At 35.9% G+C, this 12,318-nt stretch overlaps 1 protein-coding gene across 2 annotated transcripts; it reads right to left on the bottom strand.

Moving 5' to 3' along the window:
• Positions 1-1,338: 1,338 nt before the first annotated feature.
• Positions 1,339-11,594, bottom strand: LOC139968056 (uncharacterized). 2 transcript variants are annotated; one of them, XM_071972384.1, is made up of 7 exons: positions 11,251-11,594; positions 9,967-10,136; positions 9,273-9,447; positions 5,693-5,746; positions 5,310-5,432; positions 4,684-4,765; positions 1,339-4,233 (listed from the first exon to the last, which is right to left on the bottom strand). In XM_071972384.1, the coding sequence occupies exons 1-7, from the start codon at positions 11,345-11,347 to the stop codon at positions 3,900-3,902; spliced, it is 1,035 nt and encodes a 344-aa protein (XP_071828485.1). In that variant the 5' UTR covers positions 11,348-11,594; the 3' UTR covers positions 1,339-3,899. The 2 variants fall into 2 exon arrangements, with proteins under 2 accessions (XP_071828485.1, XP_071828494.1); XM_071972393.1 differs by having other exon boundaries at positions 1,339-4,230.
• Positions 11,595-12,318: the final 724 nt, after the last annotated feature.

Below are 12,318 nucleotides of genomic sequence, written 5' to 3'. Positions count from 1 at the left end.
TTACATTTCCAAAGAAAAGGGTAAATTAGAAAAAAAATTGTTCTGTAAATCACTTTGTAGAAAAATATGAGTGACGTTACTTCATCTATAGGCATTGCTTTACACAGGTAACTAAGTTTATAAAGCACACTAGGGCATTCAAAATGGTAGCTGTAGCCTATATATCCTGACGGGAGCCACATGGGGATTTTAGGTGTTAATTTATTGTCAGGTTTGTGTTATCATTATTTGTTTCACATGCAAAAAACAAGGTTCCAACTGGGGTGGGGGGGGGGGTGGGGGCAAATGACCTGAGTGGGTGGGCCTTGTAGAGGACTGTACCTCAATATTCTTAGTTAAAACATTGAGGCACTGATATAATGGGCTAATAATGAAACTGATTGGCCTATATAAAACATATATACGTAATAAATATAGTTTTATACAGTAGTTTCACATTAGACTACTTCACGCAGGTTAAATCTTTGGAGCTTTATACATTTATTGTTATCCTAACAAAACGCATGAAAACCAAAACAAATGATGGTCCACATCCGTATCCACATCCGCGACCGTGCATATAAGTGAAGAATGCCCTTTTGACTAACATCATGTGCAGCATTATGTTTCCCTTGTAGAAATATCGTGATACACACCTCACGATGATCACACCGTCGCAGTCTACATTCATGGGAACTGGGGTTGAGTGCGGATCAGTCATTTGGTTGTTTGGTTTCTCATTCCCAGGTTCTTTTTTTAAAAAGGTACCTTGTGTCCTTTTTGAACGCAATTCCTACGATACCGGCCTAGAATCTTGAGTTTGCACACTACTCACTAATGAAATCAGAAGAAATGATATGAACGTTTTGCTAAAACTAATTGAAATAGCGCATACTGTCCAGGTGTTCACATTATCGTTGGGCTACTTTCATTTAGAAAATGGAAATCTTAGGGGGGAGCTGCCACTCCCCACGCCCACCCCTCCCCAACCATGCAGGTCACGGTCATATACTTGGCACTAGTTATAACTCAATCACAAATACAACATTTTGTGTACATATGAACATAACTGCTAAACTAGAACTCAAGGTAAATTGGTTAACATGGTAATAAAAAACAACATTACTAACAGCTTAGCACCAAGGTTTACTAGATAGTCTCAGCGGTGTATGGGCGCGGTTCCTCGTGAAATTTACGCTATAAATGAAATCAGAAATTCTTATGTCAACCCAGTGGAAAGTTTTATTTTTCATCGCAGGTTTAGAAAATGAATTAAACGTTAAAAACTAATAATCTCATAGCACATTGCTTCAGCTCCCTTTATGAGATAAACGAGTCATGAGCCTTATAAGCCTAAAGCGTACACGAGTCAGTCACTAAACCTGTGGGAGGGGGGGGGGGATTTGTAAAGTGGGGGACCTGTCCCACTCCCAATGATTGACGCCCTGCTTTTGTGGCATCTTATCATGCATGCCGTTGCAACATATGTTGTTTCACAGCACTTGTTAAATTTCAAAGCATTTTGCCATAACTCATTTTCTCTCATTACGCAGAGATAAGTTTATGTGCGAAAACTATATCAGCCAGGCTCAGAACACTGAGAAGTAAAGCGCGGCTAACCTGGATACATGTGATATATTTGCCACAGGGGTTCAACCCGTAATGCGTTAGGTTGGCATGTAATACACATTTTTGAGTAGTCGAATGAGAATGTATTTCAGAACACATAAAAAAGGACTTGTGTTCCTTATACAATTTTTTTTATTTAAAGTCAACTTAAGTTACCCATATCAATATATTGGTACTAACCAAACCTTCAGGTACAATTTCCGTATCAAAAACAACATATTTAAACATTTAAAGATATGTTAACTAAATAATATCATCAACATCGACTAGTTTATTAGTACCAACAACAATTTTAATGTTCCTTTAAAGAATACACTTTAACTGTTATAGTAATTACGGACTTTGTGAGACTCGTTATAGACATTGCCGACTTTGCAATCCGCGGCCCCTCAGAAAATGTGTTCCCTTTTTCGACTTATAAATAGAGCTTGCTTCCTGCATTAATATAGCTTTGCATAGCTTCTAATGACATATAAGTCCTTCGATGTTCATTATAGTTCATGACCCAAGTGGGACGAAATTAAGAAAAACATTGTTATTACACGTTGTTATTTTTTATGTTTTAATATTTTTTATACGAAGCCAGTAGATTTAGGGCAGTGGAAAAGATGAGAAAGTTGAGTATCAGTATAGATTATTAAGTTTGCCGCGCGTTCTCACAGTTTAAGTTGTAGTTTCATAGTAACACGTAGGTTTTATTTTGAAACAATATGGACATTCACTGCATAAGCTACATCCAAATATAAAAATAAAAACATAAAAGAATAAAATCCGAAACATAACTGCTAATTATTAGAGAATTTTTTTTTGCATGATAACAAGAAGATTGGATCATAACTGACGCAAAATAAAAGGAACAATTTTAATATAGCATAGAGTAACTGGTGCGGATCGGAACATTAGACTAATGTAATTCCCTTTCAACTTATTATACAGTTGCCTACTACGAAAGAAACGTAAATAACAAAATGAAAGTGTAAATGTTCAACTATTAATGCATTTACCAAGAGGGAAGCAAGTTACAATTTTCTTAGTACCACATTTGCATAGACATAAGAAAAGTTCGTCCTTTACAATATTTGTGTTAATAAACTTACGAAACAAAATTTCGTACCTGTATACACGAATCATCAGTTAGTTCACTACCATTTACAACACGATTATTTACAAATAACGTCGAGAAAAACATCGTAACTTAAATATAACTAAAATTATCATTTACATTTCATTTAAATGTCCTTCACACCAAAGAAAATTTCATATATCGAGTGACGACTTTCACACGTAGAAGAATTTATTAATATGACAAATTAGTATCATTCGTTACATCATCGTTTTATTCAGGTTTCAGTTTAGCTCAAATATTTAAAAAAAATAAAGACGCTTTATTTCATAAATTATTTAACTGAACTGAACACTGTCAAATGTTAAGTTCGCCAGATTTACAATGACTGCTACAGAATCATGTAAAACAAAGAAAATGAGGAATTTTCCAAAGACAATCAAGAAAAAAAGAACAATAACGACGACAATAAACAGCCTCCCTCCAAATAGACTACTGAGCTGTGGGTTTACCATTGTCATGTGGCATTAGATTCAACTAATTAAATACCTTTTTTGGGAGTAGCTGAACGATTTTGGCAAATTTGAAAGACTAGCTATATAGTGAAGTAAAAAGAAGTGCATCTTTTGATAGAACTAACATTATTCCAGGACTGAACGTATCAGTCTCTCTTACCATAGCAGCTTGAGTATCATCACAAAGTTCCATGCAAATGTTATGAACACCATCGTGCAACTATTCTCGAAACTTGTCGAATAAAGTGTGCGTTGATGGTGTTTTTTATAGTTTCACTATGTTAGAATATCCAACCGTTGGGTCACTATAGTTTCCATTCCCATGAATAAGACTCGAATTATCACGGATTACTGATGACAATACATTTTGTATTTTATTAAACTTCTTGTTTCCACAATTCCGTCTGAATTATCTATTATTTGCAGAATTGTGGTTATGTTGCTGTGTTCGTCAATACAAAATACCAGAAACGTTTGAAGCTAGGCTTTGAATATCTGCAACTTATAATATGTGACTATTAGGCCTTTTTGTATTTTCCGGTTGGGTATTGATACAGGTTTGAAGAAGAAATACTTAACAAAGCATGTATAATGAATTTTCTTTGTGACATAGTACTAGCTTTGTGTATTATAATTGCTTTGTGTATTATTTTCACGTATTTCTACCCAATATAAACAACATAAAATGCAGTTATAAACAATAAACAGCGCAATTAGTACTTTTCAAAAGTCCTACTGTACACCGGCTTGTCGTTTCCGTTTTTCGTTGCGTTTTCATCTGAAAGTACGTCTGTTATCGAACGAGAGTAAACGTTGGCTTCGTTTGCGTATACCACGGACTCATTCGATGGCACGTCTAGTTTTGGACGGGAAATCCCGAGATGAACATTGTTATCTTGATGACGGATATCTTCGTAACCTTCTCCATCAGTGGTCTGTAGTGTCCCTTGACCAGTATGACTGGAAACTGCCACTGGATTCCGTGAATCAAGGGGCAGGCTTACATCGCCCTTATTTGATCTGGTCCTCTTGTCTTTCGTTTTTCTGCTGAAACAGCATCAGCCAACAATGTAAGGATTATCAGACGTTAATAATATAGAGAGTAAGTCGAATAACACAACCAGTGTTTTTCTTAAATAAATGAGTAGTTAACTAGTTAAACGTTCTACACGAACAAATTGTAGACGCATATCTGTAAATGTTGCAAGTTTCCTTACCATAATTTACAATTCCAATACATGTCGAAAGTAAATGGGCTTGTTGATGATTCCGTTGCCCTATGTTACACTATCTTATTAGTTTACACATTTTTGCTTCACTGTTCCAATAAGCAATAGAAAAGTAATATAATATTTAATCAACTGTTGGCATTGTTCCCCGTGAAATTATTTGAATACAACTTTCTTCATGAAAGGAATTTTACAACTGAGTTTATTATGTAGGGGACGTGTAATAATACATGAATGTTTATTGAGTAAAATTATAAATCACACTTACAAGGCATTAGCCATCAGGTAACCAACTACAAAACACACTGAACTGAACAGTAGAGCGCCACCAACGGAAGATAACACTATTACTGAAATGAAACATAAATGATTTCTAAGAATAATTTAAAACAACTGAAAATAATTTTCAGTTTATTAGGCAAATCAAAAGGTTGAAAAATCGGTGGAATATCACGGCAGAACTATATGGAATCAACACCAATAAGATGATGTACGACATACCAAGCAGTGGAACATATACAAATGGTCACCTGTTGATGTATCACGTAATATGTGTAATGTATCATTGTATGATCTTATCATTGGGTCTTGCACTTCAGACACTGTCTGAAGGATGGAATAGTTAAATAAAGATTATTTTGTTGACGCATAACGTTACTGTAAACTAATCAATTGTACAAATCAAGTATATGTGTGCTTCAGAGGAAATCTGCGATGGAAAGAATTCATGTGATTATTGTCCATATTCTATGGTTGTAGCAGGGATTAAAATGGTGATAAATTGGATGAAGTCCACCTTTGCTGACTGTATGCATACTTCCACACCTTTGCTGACTGTATGCATACTTCCACACCTAAGGTACTTATTGACAAATAAATCAGATGTTAACTTACTTAGTACCAGTTGGTTCGGTCCATCGGTTTGATTACTGCTTGTAGATGGTGATTGCTTACTAGTAGTTGTAATTGTTGTTGTGAATAAGATATTCTTAGTGGTTGACGATCCCATTCTAGAGTCTATCGGCAAAAAAGGTTATCATTTGGTATATCAGATTTGGAAAGGCTCGAAAGATGCTCTTTGCCAACGTTTCTATTGAAGTTATATCATTAATGTGAGCTTTAAACTTGATACCAATGTAAATGAATTGTATTAAAAAGCTTTAGAACGATATGAAATATTCAAGTACGAATAGGAAAACATATTAAAAGAATTTTAGGTTATTCTGATGAAGTTGGGAAAGATATTTTCTACAGCTACTGTGAACACCTTAGCTTACCTTCGCTTGTTTTTCGAGAGATTAATGTAGGATCCGTGGTAACAGCGACTGAGTCTATCGGGGAAAAAATTATAATTTGGTATATTAGATTTAGAAAGGTTCGAAAGAGGCTCTTTGCCAATGTTTCTATTCAAGTTATATCATTCATGTGAGCTTTAATCTTCCTTCCGATGTAAATGAATTTTATACAACAGCTTTAGAACTATATAAAATCATCAAGTACGAATAGGAAAACACATTAAAGATCTTGAGGTTATTCTGATGAAGTTAAGAAGAAATGTAATTCTTTTGTATTTGCTTATATAGCATTTGCAGAGCGAGAGAGAGAGGGAGGATAGAGAACAGGTGTAACTTAGATCTATTCATTGAGGTGCAGGAGGTTCATTACAATGTCTTACTTTAAGTCAGTGCAATCTTAAATTCCACCCGATGCACACAGAGAACACAGTAACTACTGCAAATCTTACATTTTGTACCGCAGTAAGAACTGGATAGTGCTGTAAAACGGTAGCATGTGCTATTAGGATGACAATAAGAACTGAGGATATTTGTAATTCCAACAAATCCAGTTGTTGGGATTTATTGGGATTTATTGGGATTACAGATATCCTCAGTTCTTACTGTAAACTTAATAGCACATGCTACCGATTTATCAGCACGATCCAGTATTTACTGTGGTATAAAATTGTAAGATTGACAGTAGTTACTGTAATCTATGTGTGAATCGGCTGCAAATTCCCTGTATAACATCACGGATGTGACTGGACGACTTCCCACAAACCCAACTTGCTGACATTGTGAGTTTGCGGCACTTAAACTGTAAGGCAAGAGCTTCCATGAGAACCCCACCCATCAGAATCGATGCTCAAAATACACGAACGCTAACTTGGACTATAGGCGTCGGCAATTGTAGGTAGTTTTTCAACGTCTGGAAAAATCTTGCGATCTACCGCAACTTTCTTGCTACCCGATTTCGTTTTGCGATACATAATATGCACTAAGTATTTTCTACAGCTACTGTGAACATCTTCCCTTCCCTTACCCTTTACTGGGTTTTACTGCCATGAATCAAATCAGTTAAGACATCAGAAGACAATATCAAGTTATCAACAATATAAATTAGAACACAATACTTGTTGTATCTTACCAAATGTGTGTACATTTTAAGGCTACCAGATTTAATAAATTGCTATAATATATATGAAAATATTTATACATTACTTGTGGTTTAAGAAATGAATAAGAAGCTCAGAATGGATGTAGACTACTAAAAACAACTTGTTCTAATATAAATACATTTCTTCATCATACTTTTGTGACAGTATTATTTTATTATTTGATATAAGATCTCCTTTCATTGGATATGTATATATTTCTAATGGTTTCCTGTTTCAAATGGCGTGGTAGGTCACTGTGGACATTCACTGTACGATTTGCATCCAGGAAAGTACAGTGTTTAAATAAGAAGAGTGATATGTGAACAGATATGGTGTTTAACATATATAACTGGAATATCATGCAGCATCTTACTTTTTCAAATACACTTGAAAGCGGCTGTCCTTTGTGAAATCAATTAATTCACAATTATTTTATATCTCAGAAGAAATTTTCCTTAAGTTATCGTTTATTAATGTGGACCTGCTCTATTGCAGTACATTATTACATTTATTGTTAACAATCTCCATTGCATTTTACATGATTTTCACACCAGATATAATTAACTATATGTTATGTGTGATAAGTTAAGGGATACAATTACAAACGAAAGGTATATCATTACAAGGTAGTTTTGGGAACTCATCATTTAATAGTTACGAAATAACTTTGTTTAAATAACTACACTGCAGGGATGAAGAATGGAATATTTTAGCACGTGTTCAGATACTGAGGTACATTGTTGTCCGTCGAATGGGGACGTTAATACAAAAGGCAAACAATCTTTGTGTCCAAAAGGGTCGAACAATAACTTTATTCGGACGCATGCGCGAGATAATGTCTCGAACTCCATCGGTTACTCGCTATTGGAAAACAATATGAGTAGCTAACACACGGGAACATTTTGTTGGACGTAATAGGCCTACAGTCACGGAGGCAAAGCAATAAATGGGTGGTAAAAAGAAATTTCTAAAGTTAGTTACCAAAATGACGCTTGCGTTAAATGTTGTAGATACAACATGTCCATTGTTTGAAAATTAATCAAATCCATTACAGAATACAAAGAACAGGAAGTTTTGAGAGTTCTGTAGTTGGCCCCCTTTCATCTGAGATTGAGTCAATCCTCTTGACCATGGGAATATAGGTTATTATGGTAGTAGTCGTTGTCAGGCTCTTTTGTAAGGCTGTGTTCGAATTATTGGGTACTTGCCGGCACTCAGGAACGTACATTCACCATATTTCCGAGGGGGGGGGGGAAGGGGATGGAGGACGAGGACGACGTCTTGATTGATCGCAACAATGTCTTTTGAGACTGATTTTTACCGGCAGGCCAGGTCTGGTTTTTAAAAAGAAAATCAACAAAAGCCGCAATTTTGAGCATTAGTTAGAATATAAAATGCAATTCAGAAACAGGATTTACTCTAAATCCCATGGATTGCATCTCAGAGCCCTATAGTGAAGCTGCAGCGATTTTATTTTTTAAATATTTCTAGTTCACTGTTAGTGATTTGAAGCACCACAATTCATATGTGCAGTGATAAATGGAAAGTATTTGAAAGCCCTACTTGGGTGTTTCATTATGTGGTAATTTCCGTGTCCTCCGGTAGTGACTTTAAAGCACAAAACCATCTGTCAGAAAGAGGAATTTAAGTTCTCGGGAATGTGTTCCAAGAACTGTAGCGATTTGCTAGCCTAATATTTGTGTTTCTTTTTCTTCATTTGTACCATTCGACGTTCGAATACCGAATGAAAGAAGATGAACGGTTAAACTTTTAGAGTCCTACCAAATTTCAGGTAAATATGGACTAGTTGTTCTTCCGATGACCGTGGGTGAAGAGCTTCCACGTTCTGTACTGTAATCGGTACTAGGTGTTATGCTAGAAACTGTGACAGAAACTGTGTGACGATCAGTCATAGTTGCCAATATATACAGAGAAATGGCAAGAGGAGGGTGAGGAGATGGTCTTGTATTCTCCACCCTCATCGTCATTCGTGTAAAATGTTCAGTCGATTTTTTTTTTAATTTAGCCCCAGGTAACCCATCAGTGTCATACTCATACCTTAAATCGCTCGGGTAGGGGTTGGGATAGGGAAAATGTGTCACCACTTTTAAAAACCTGTGCAAGTTATTAAATAAGAGTACTCATTCAATTTCATTTATGGGTATCAAAAATAGATGTTGCGTTTTGCTTTCTTAGTGGATCCACTGAGGTGTCTCGTTGGCTACTCGAGCTAGTGTACAATGCAACGCCCGACTTTTGAAAATAACTCTTAGAAGCAGATGTATAAATTAAATTTATATACAATTATTTCATTCTTAGAAGGAATTTATTCACTCCTCTAGCAATAATCATTAAGGAATTAAGCATAACAATTCATATGACTCAACAAGGTAGGTTTATCATTAGTTTGATAAGAAACTTACGGAAAGCTTCATATTCTGCCCTGAATCCCTTCCTGCTATGATCAGGGTGACCACGAAAGAGGAGGTAAAAGGAATTATTGCTTGAAATAAAGGTATTAGGCATCAGCTCTTTGAAGTAATCCCAGCACCATGTACCGACTTCTTTGTCTGAATCTATGGCAGGGCCATCGAATAGCTTCAGAAGAAATGATAAAACATCTATGAATGAAATTTAGTTTGTGTTATCTTGTACGTTGCAAAAGAAAAAAATGTCAGGCCGTAGTAACCAGTACTTTGGTAATGAAGGAGTGGTAAAACAAATTGTCGATTATTAAGATTGTTTATCTACAGGAAAACCGGCAAACATACAAAGCAACATAATAACGATGTGCAACATTTTTGTAACTGAAGAAACTTTGATATTTATTGGTTCGCAATATGCAGCTATATTCGCAAATAGCTAACCATGAAGCTCAAAAAAGTCAACAAATAAAACAATTGCCTGTTCTTAATTCGCCTTAATATGATACGAGTTAAACACGCATTAGCTACAACTAAGAACATTGCATTTGAAGAAAGCTTTCTGCTATCTTTTCCGCTTGTTCCATATCATTTTTTTTAAAACAATTTTAACCATTTATTTTAATGAAGAGCGGATGTGAATACAACTTTACTTATTAATTGACATGAAAGTACAACAATGTTATTTACTCACTTGAAAATAGTCTATTGAACAGTTATCTGTTTCATGTAAACCAAACTCTTGGAACTCCAAACGAATAAAGTAATCTCCCTCTACAACGATTCTCCAGCCGATGAATATGCTGTCTGTGTTCGGGTATCCATTGGATATAATTAAACCACTCTTCCATGTAAAATCAATAACTGAAATGAACAATGAACAATATATAGATGAATGGTGTAATTAGGTCGCTCTGAAAATATACGAAGCTCACCCATAATTTGTTCTCCCTCTGTTTAAAATTCCAGCTCAAATTAAGTGTATTCGTTTTTTCAATCTAATCCTTATGAAAATAAACACAATAAGGAGGTGAAAGGAGGTGAAATTGTAATTGCATAGTGATAACACTTAGCAATCATTTATCCATTAATTATAGGCGTACCTATAAAACAGTTGGCACTCTGGGTGCATTGATCCTTTGTCACACCGTGCAGGGGGTGCCGTCCTCGGACAGGGATTTAAGGTCCCCCCTCCCCTTTGAGAAAACTTTGCTGATGAAGGGAGGCTTAGATGCAAATGCCAAAGCTTTGAAATTATAACACAATCATTTACATTAATAGGGGATACAAATTTGGGCTTTGGCATGGCACCCCTACTCCCCCGACTGTTACCCGTGCGGACCGCCCGCCCCCTTAGTGCGCCACTGTCTTTAATGACGATTGCAAAGATAGAAAGGATTTATGCAGTGACGTCTACCCATGAATTGTCGCACATGATATCACAGGCGTGTGTACATGGCATAAATTCCCCCGATTGATATAGGTAGAGAAATCATGATGGTAGCAGATTCAAGGTTTGATATATTCTTCACCTGACTGAATGTATAAAACCCCGACTGAACGTATTTCCCGAACGTACGATGGAAGGATGGAGGTAGAAGCTCCCCCCTTAATGTTAATGTTGTTTTATACATTTCAGTAGCTCAACCAAACCAAGTTGAATTAATTATTATATTAACACCATTTGTCCTTGACAAATTTGTGATGTTTGATACCGTAAAATTTGTTAGTTTTCTAATTGAGTAGTGTGTTGCATCTGAGTAACTGACCTAATTTTCTCTTAGTTCTCTTAGTTCTGGAATCTTGTGTAGCTATTAATGCAAATATAGCCTCCTCATACTCGTACCGTTAGTAAATATAATATAAAAGAACATGATAAAAGAAGAAATATTTCCTTGAGGTCTTATTATGTTACGTGTCAACAGAAATACTAAAAATCAAGCAAACATAAGAACAACATATAAACCGAGATTCTTACCTATGTCTGGCTGTGAAGTGGAAACCAATCTTGGTAAAACACACAAGTAGATCACACATTGTATGTATAGCCGTGCCTTCCCCATAGTAGCAACCATTATAGTTCCGTACTTGTGTATTGCCGTTACTCTTCAATTACTGTGTTCCTGTGAGAAACGAAAATACTTTTTGTGCACCCCATTTCACATTGCAACGTTGAATATGATTATGACAGTCCAACGTGTACGACAGTTAGAAGCATATATGCTGCTATGAACAGTTTTGCATAACACTTACAAATGCTATTATCACGAACTTGTCCTGTAAGAAATATGACTGCTCCACGAATCGGTACGTGTATAACATAAAGACCTATGACTTTGTTTATTGTTGGTTGCGGTTGAACTTGAAATGTCTACTAGAAGGTAACTAAAGTGCAACGTGGATTGATTATATAATAACAATTGATCTGTAAGGGGAATTCATGCGGAAAGCAGAACACATTGGGAGCCATTGTCATGACCGAAGATGACTTATAGGCTTTACTGTAATAAAACAATCTCAGCCTACAGTTTGTAAAACCGTCCGTTAAGGGGAAAGAAACAGGAAGTTATAACTCTACGATAAGCAGAATGTTTTGAATTATTGGTGCTTCATAGGCTAAGTATTGAATAATTCTGTATTCTTCATTGGTGGTCTTACACCATGTTTGGCATATTGGAGTCAATATAAAATTTGCATGGCGGGAAAGTGGTAACAGGTTAAAAAAATAACAAATATCGGCACGACAGCTTTAATTGCGAAGAACGAAATGTGATCTTCCACAAATTATGCTTGGGGAGGACTTAAATGACTGAGCGCGGATGAAACTGTCACCGCGACCGCCCTTGCGAAAAGCCTTTAACGTGTGAGTCCAGGAGCCCGCATTAAGGCCCCTGATAGCGAAGCATCTGTGGTGGCACAGGGGACGGGTTCACAGCTAGAAATCTTCAAATTTGCATCTGTTTGGTCACTCATTTGATATGTCAGTCATATATTATAATAATAGTCAGATCGGACAAGAGAATAGACTTACATTTAGAAACAAAAA

This window comes from Apostichopus japonicus, chromosome 1, assembly GCF_037975245.1.
Source record: "Apostichopus japonicus isolate 1M-3 chromosome 1, ASM3797524v1, whole genome shotgun sequence".
Classification (NCBI taxonomy): domain Eukaryota; kingdom Metazoa; phylum Echinodermata; class Holothuroidea; order Aspidochirotida; family Stichopodidae; genus Apostichopus; species Apostichopus japonicus.
This window is presented reverse-complemented; position numbering and strand designations above follow the sequence as displayed.

Bases quoted from the DNA above. Each gene is read 5' to 3' on its own strand.
- LOC139968056 (XM_071972384.1), bottom strand. From the start codon at position 11,347: ATGGTTGCTACTATGGGGAAGGCACGGCTATACATACAATGTGTGATC. The intron at 5,433-5,692 runs GTAAGCTAAGGT...TTTTGCCGATAG, and splicing joins CTCTCGAAAAACAAGCGAAG to ACTCTAGAATGGGATCGTCA. The intron at 4,234-4,683 runs GTAAGTGTGATT...ATGCTGTTTCAG, and splicing joins TACCTGATGGCTAATGCCTT to CAGAAAAACGAAAGACAAGA.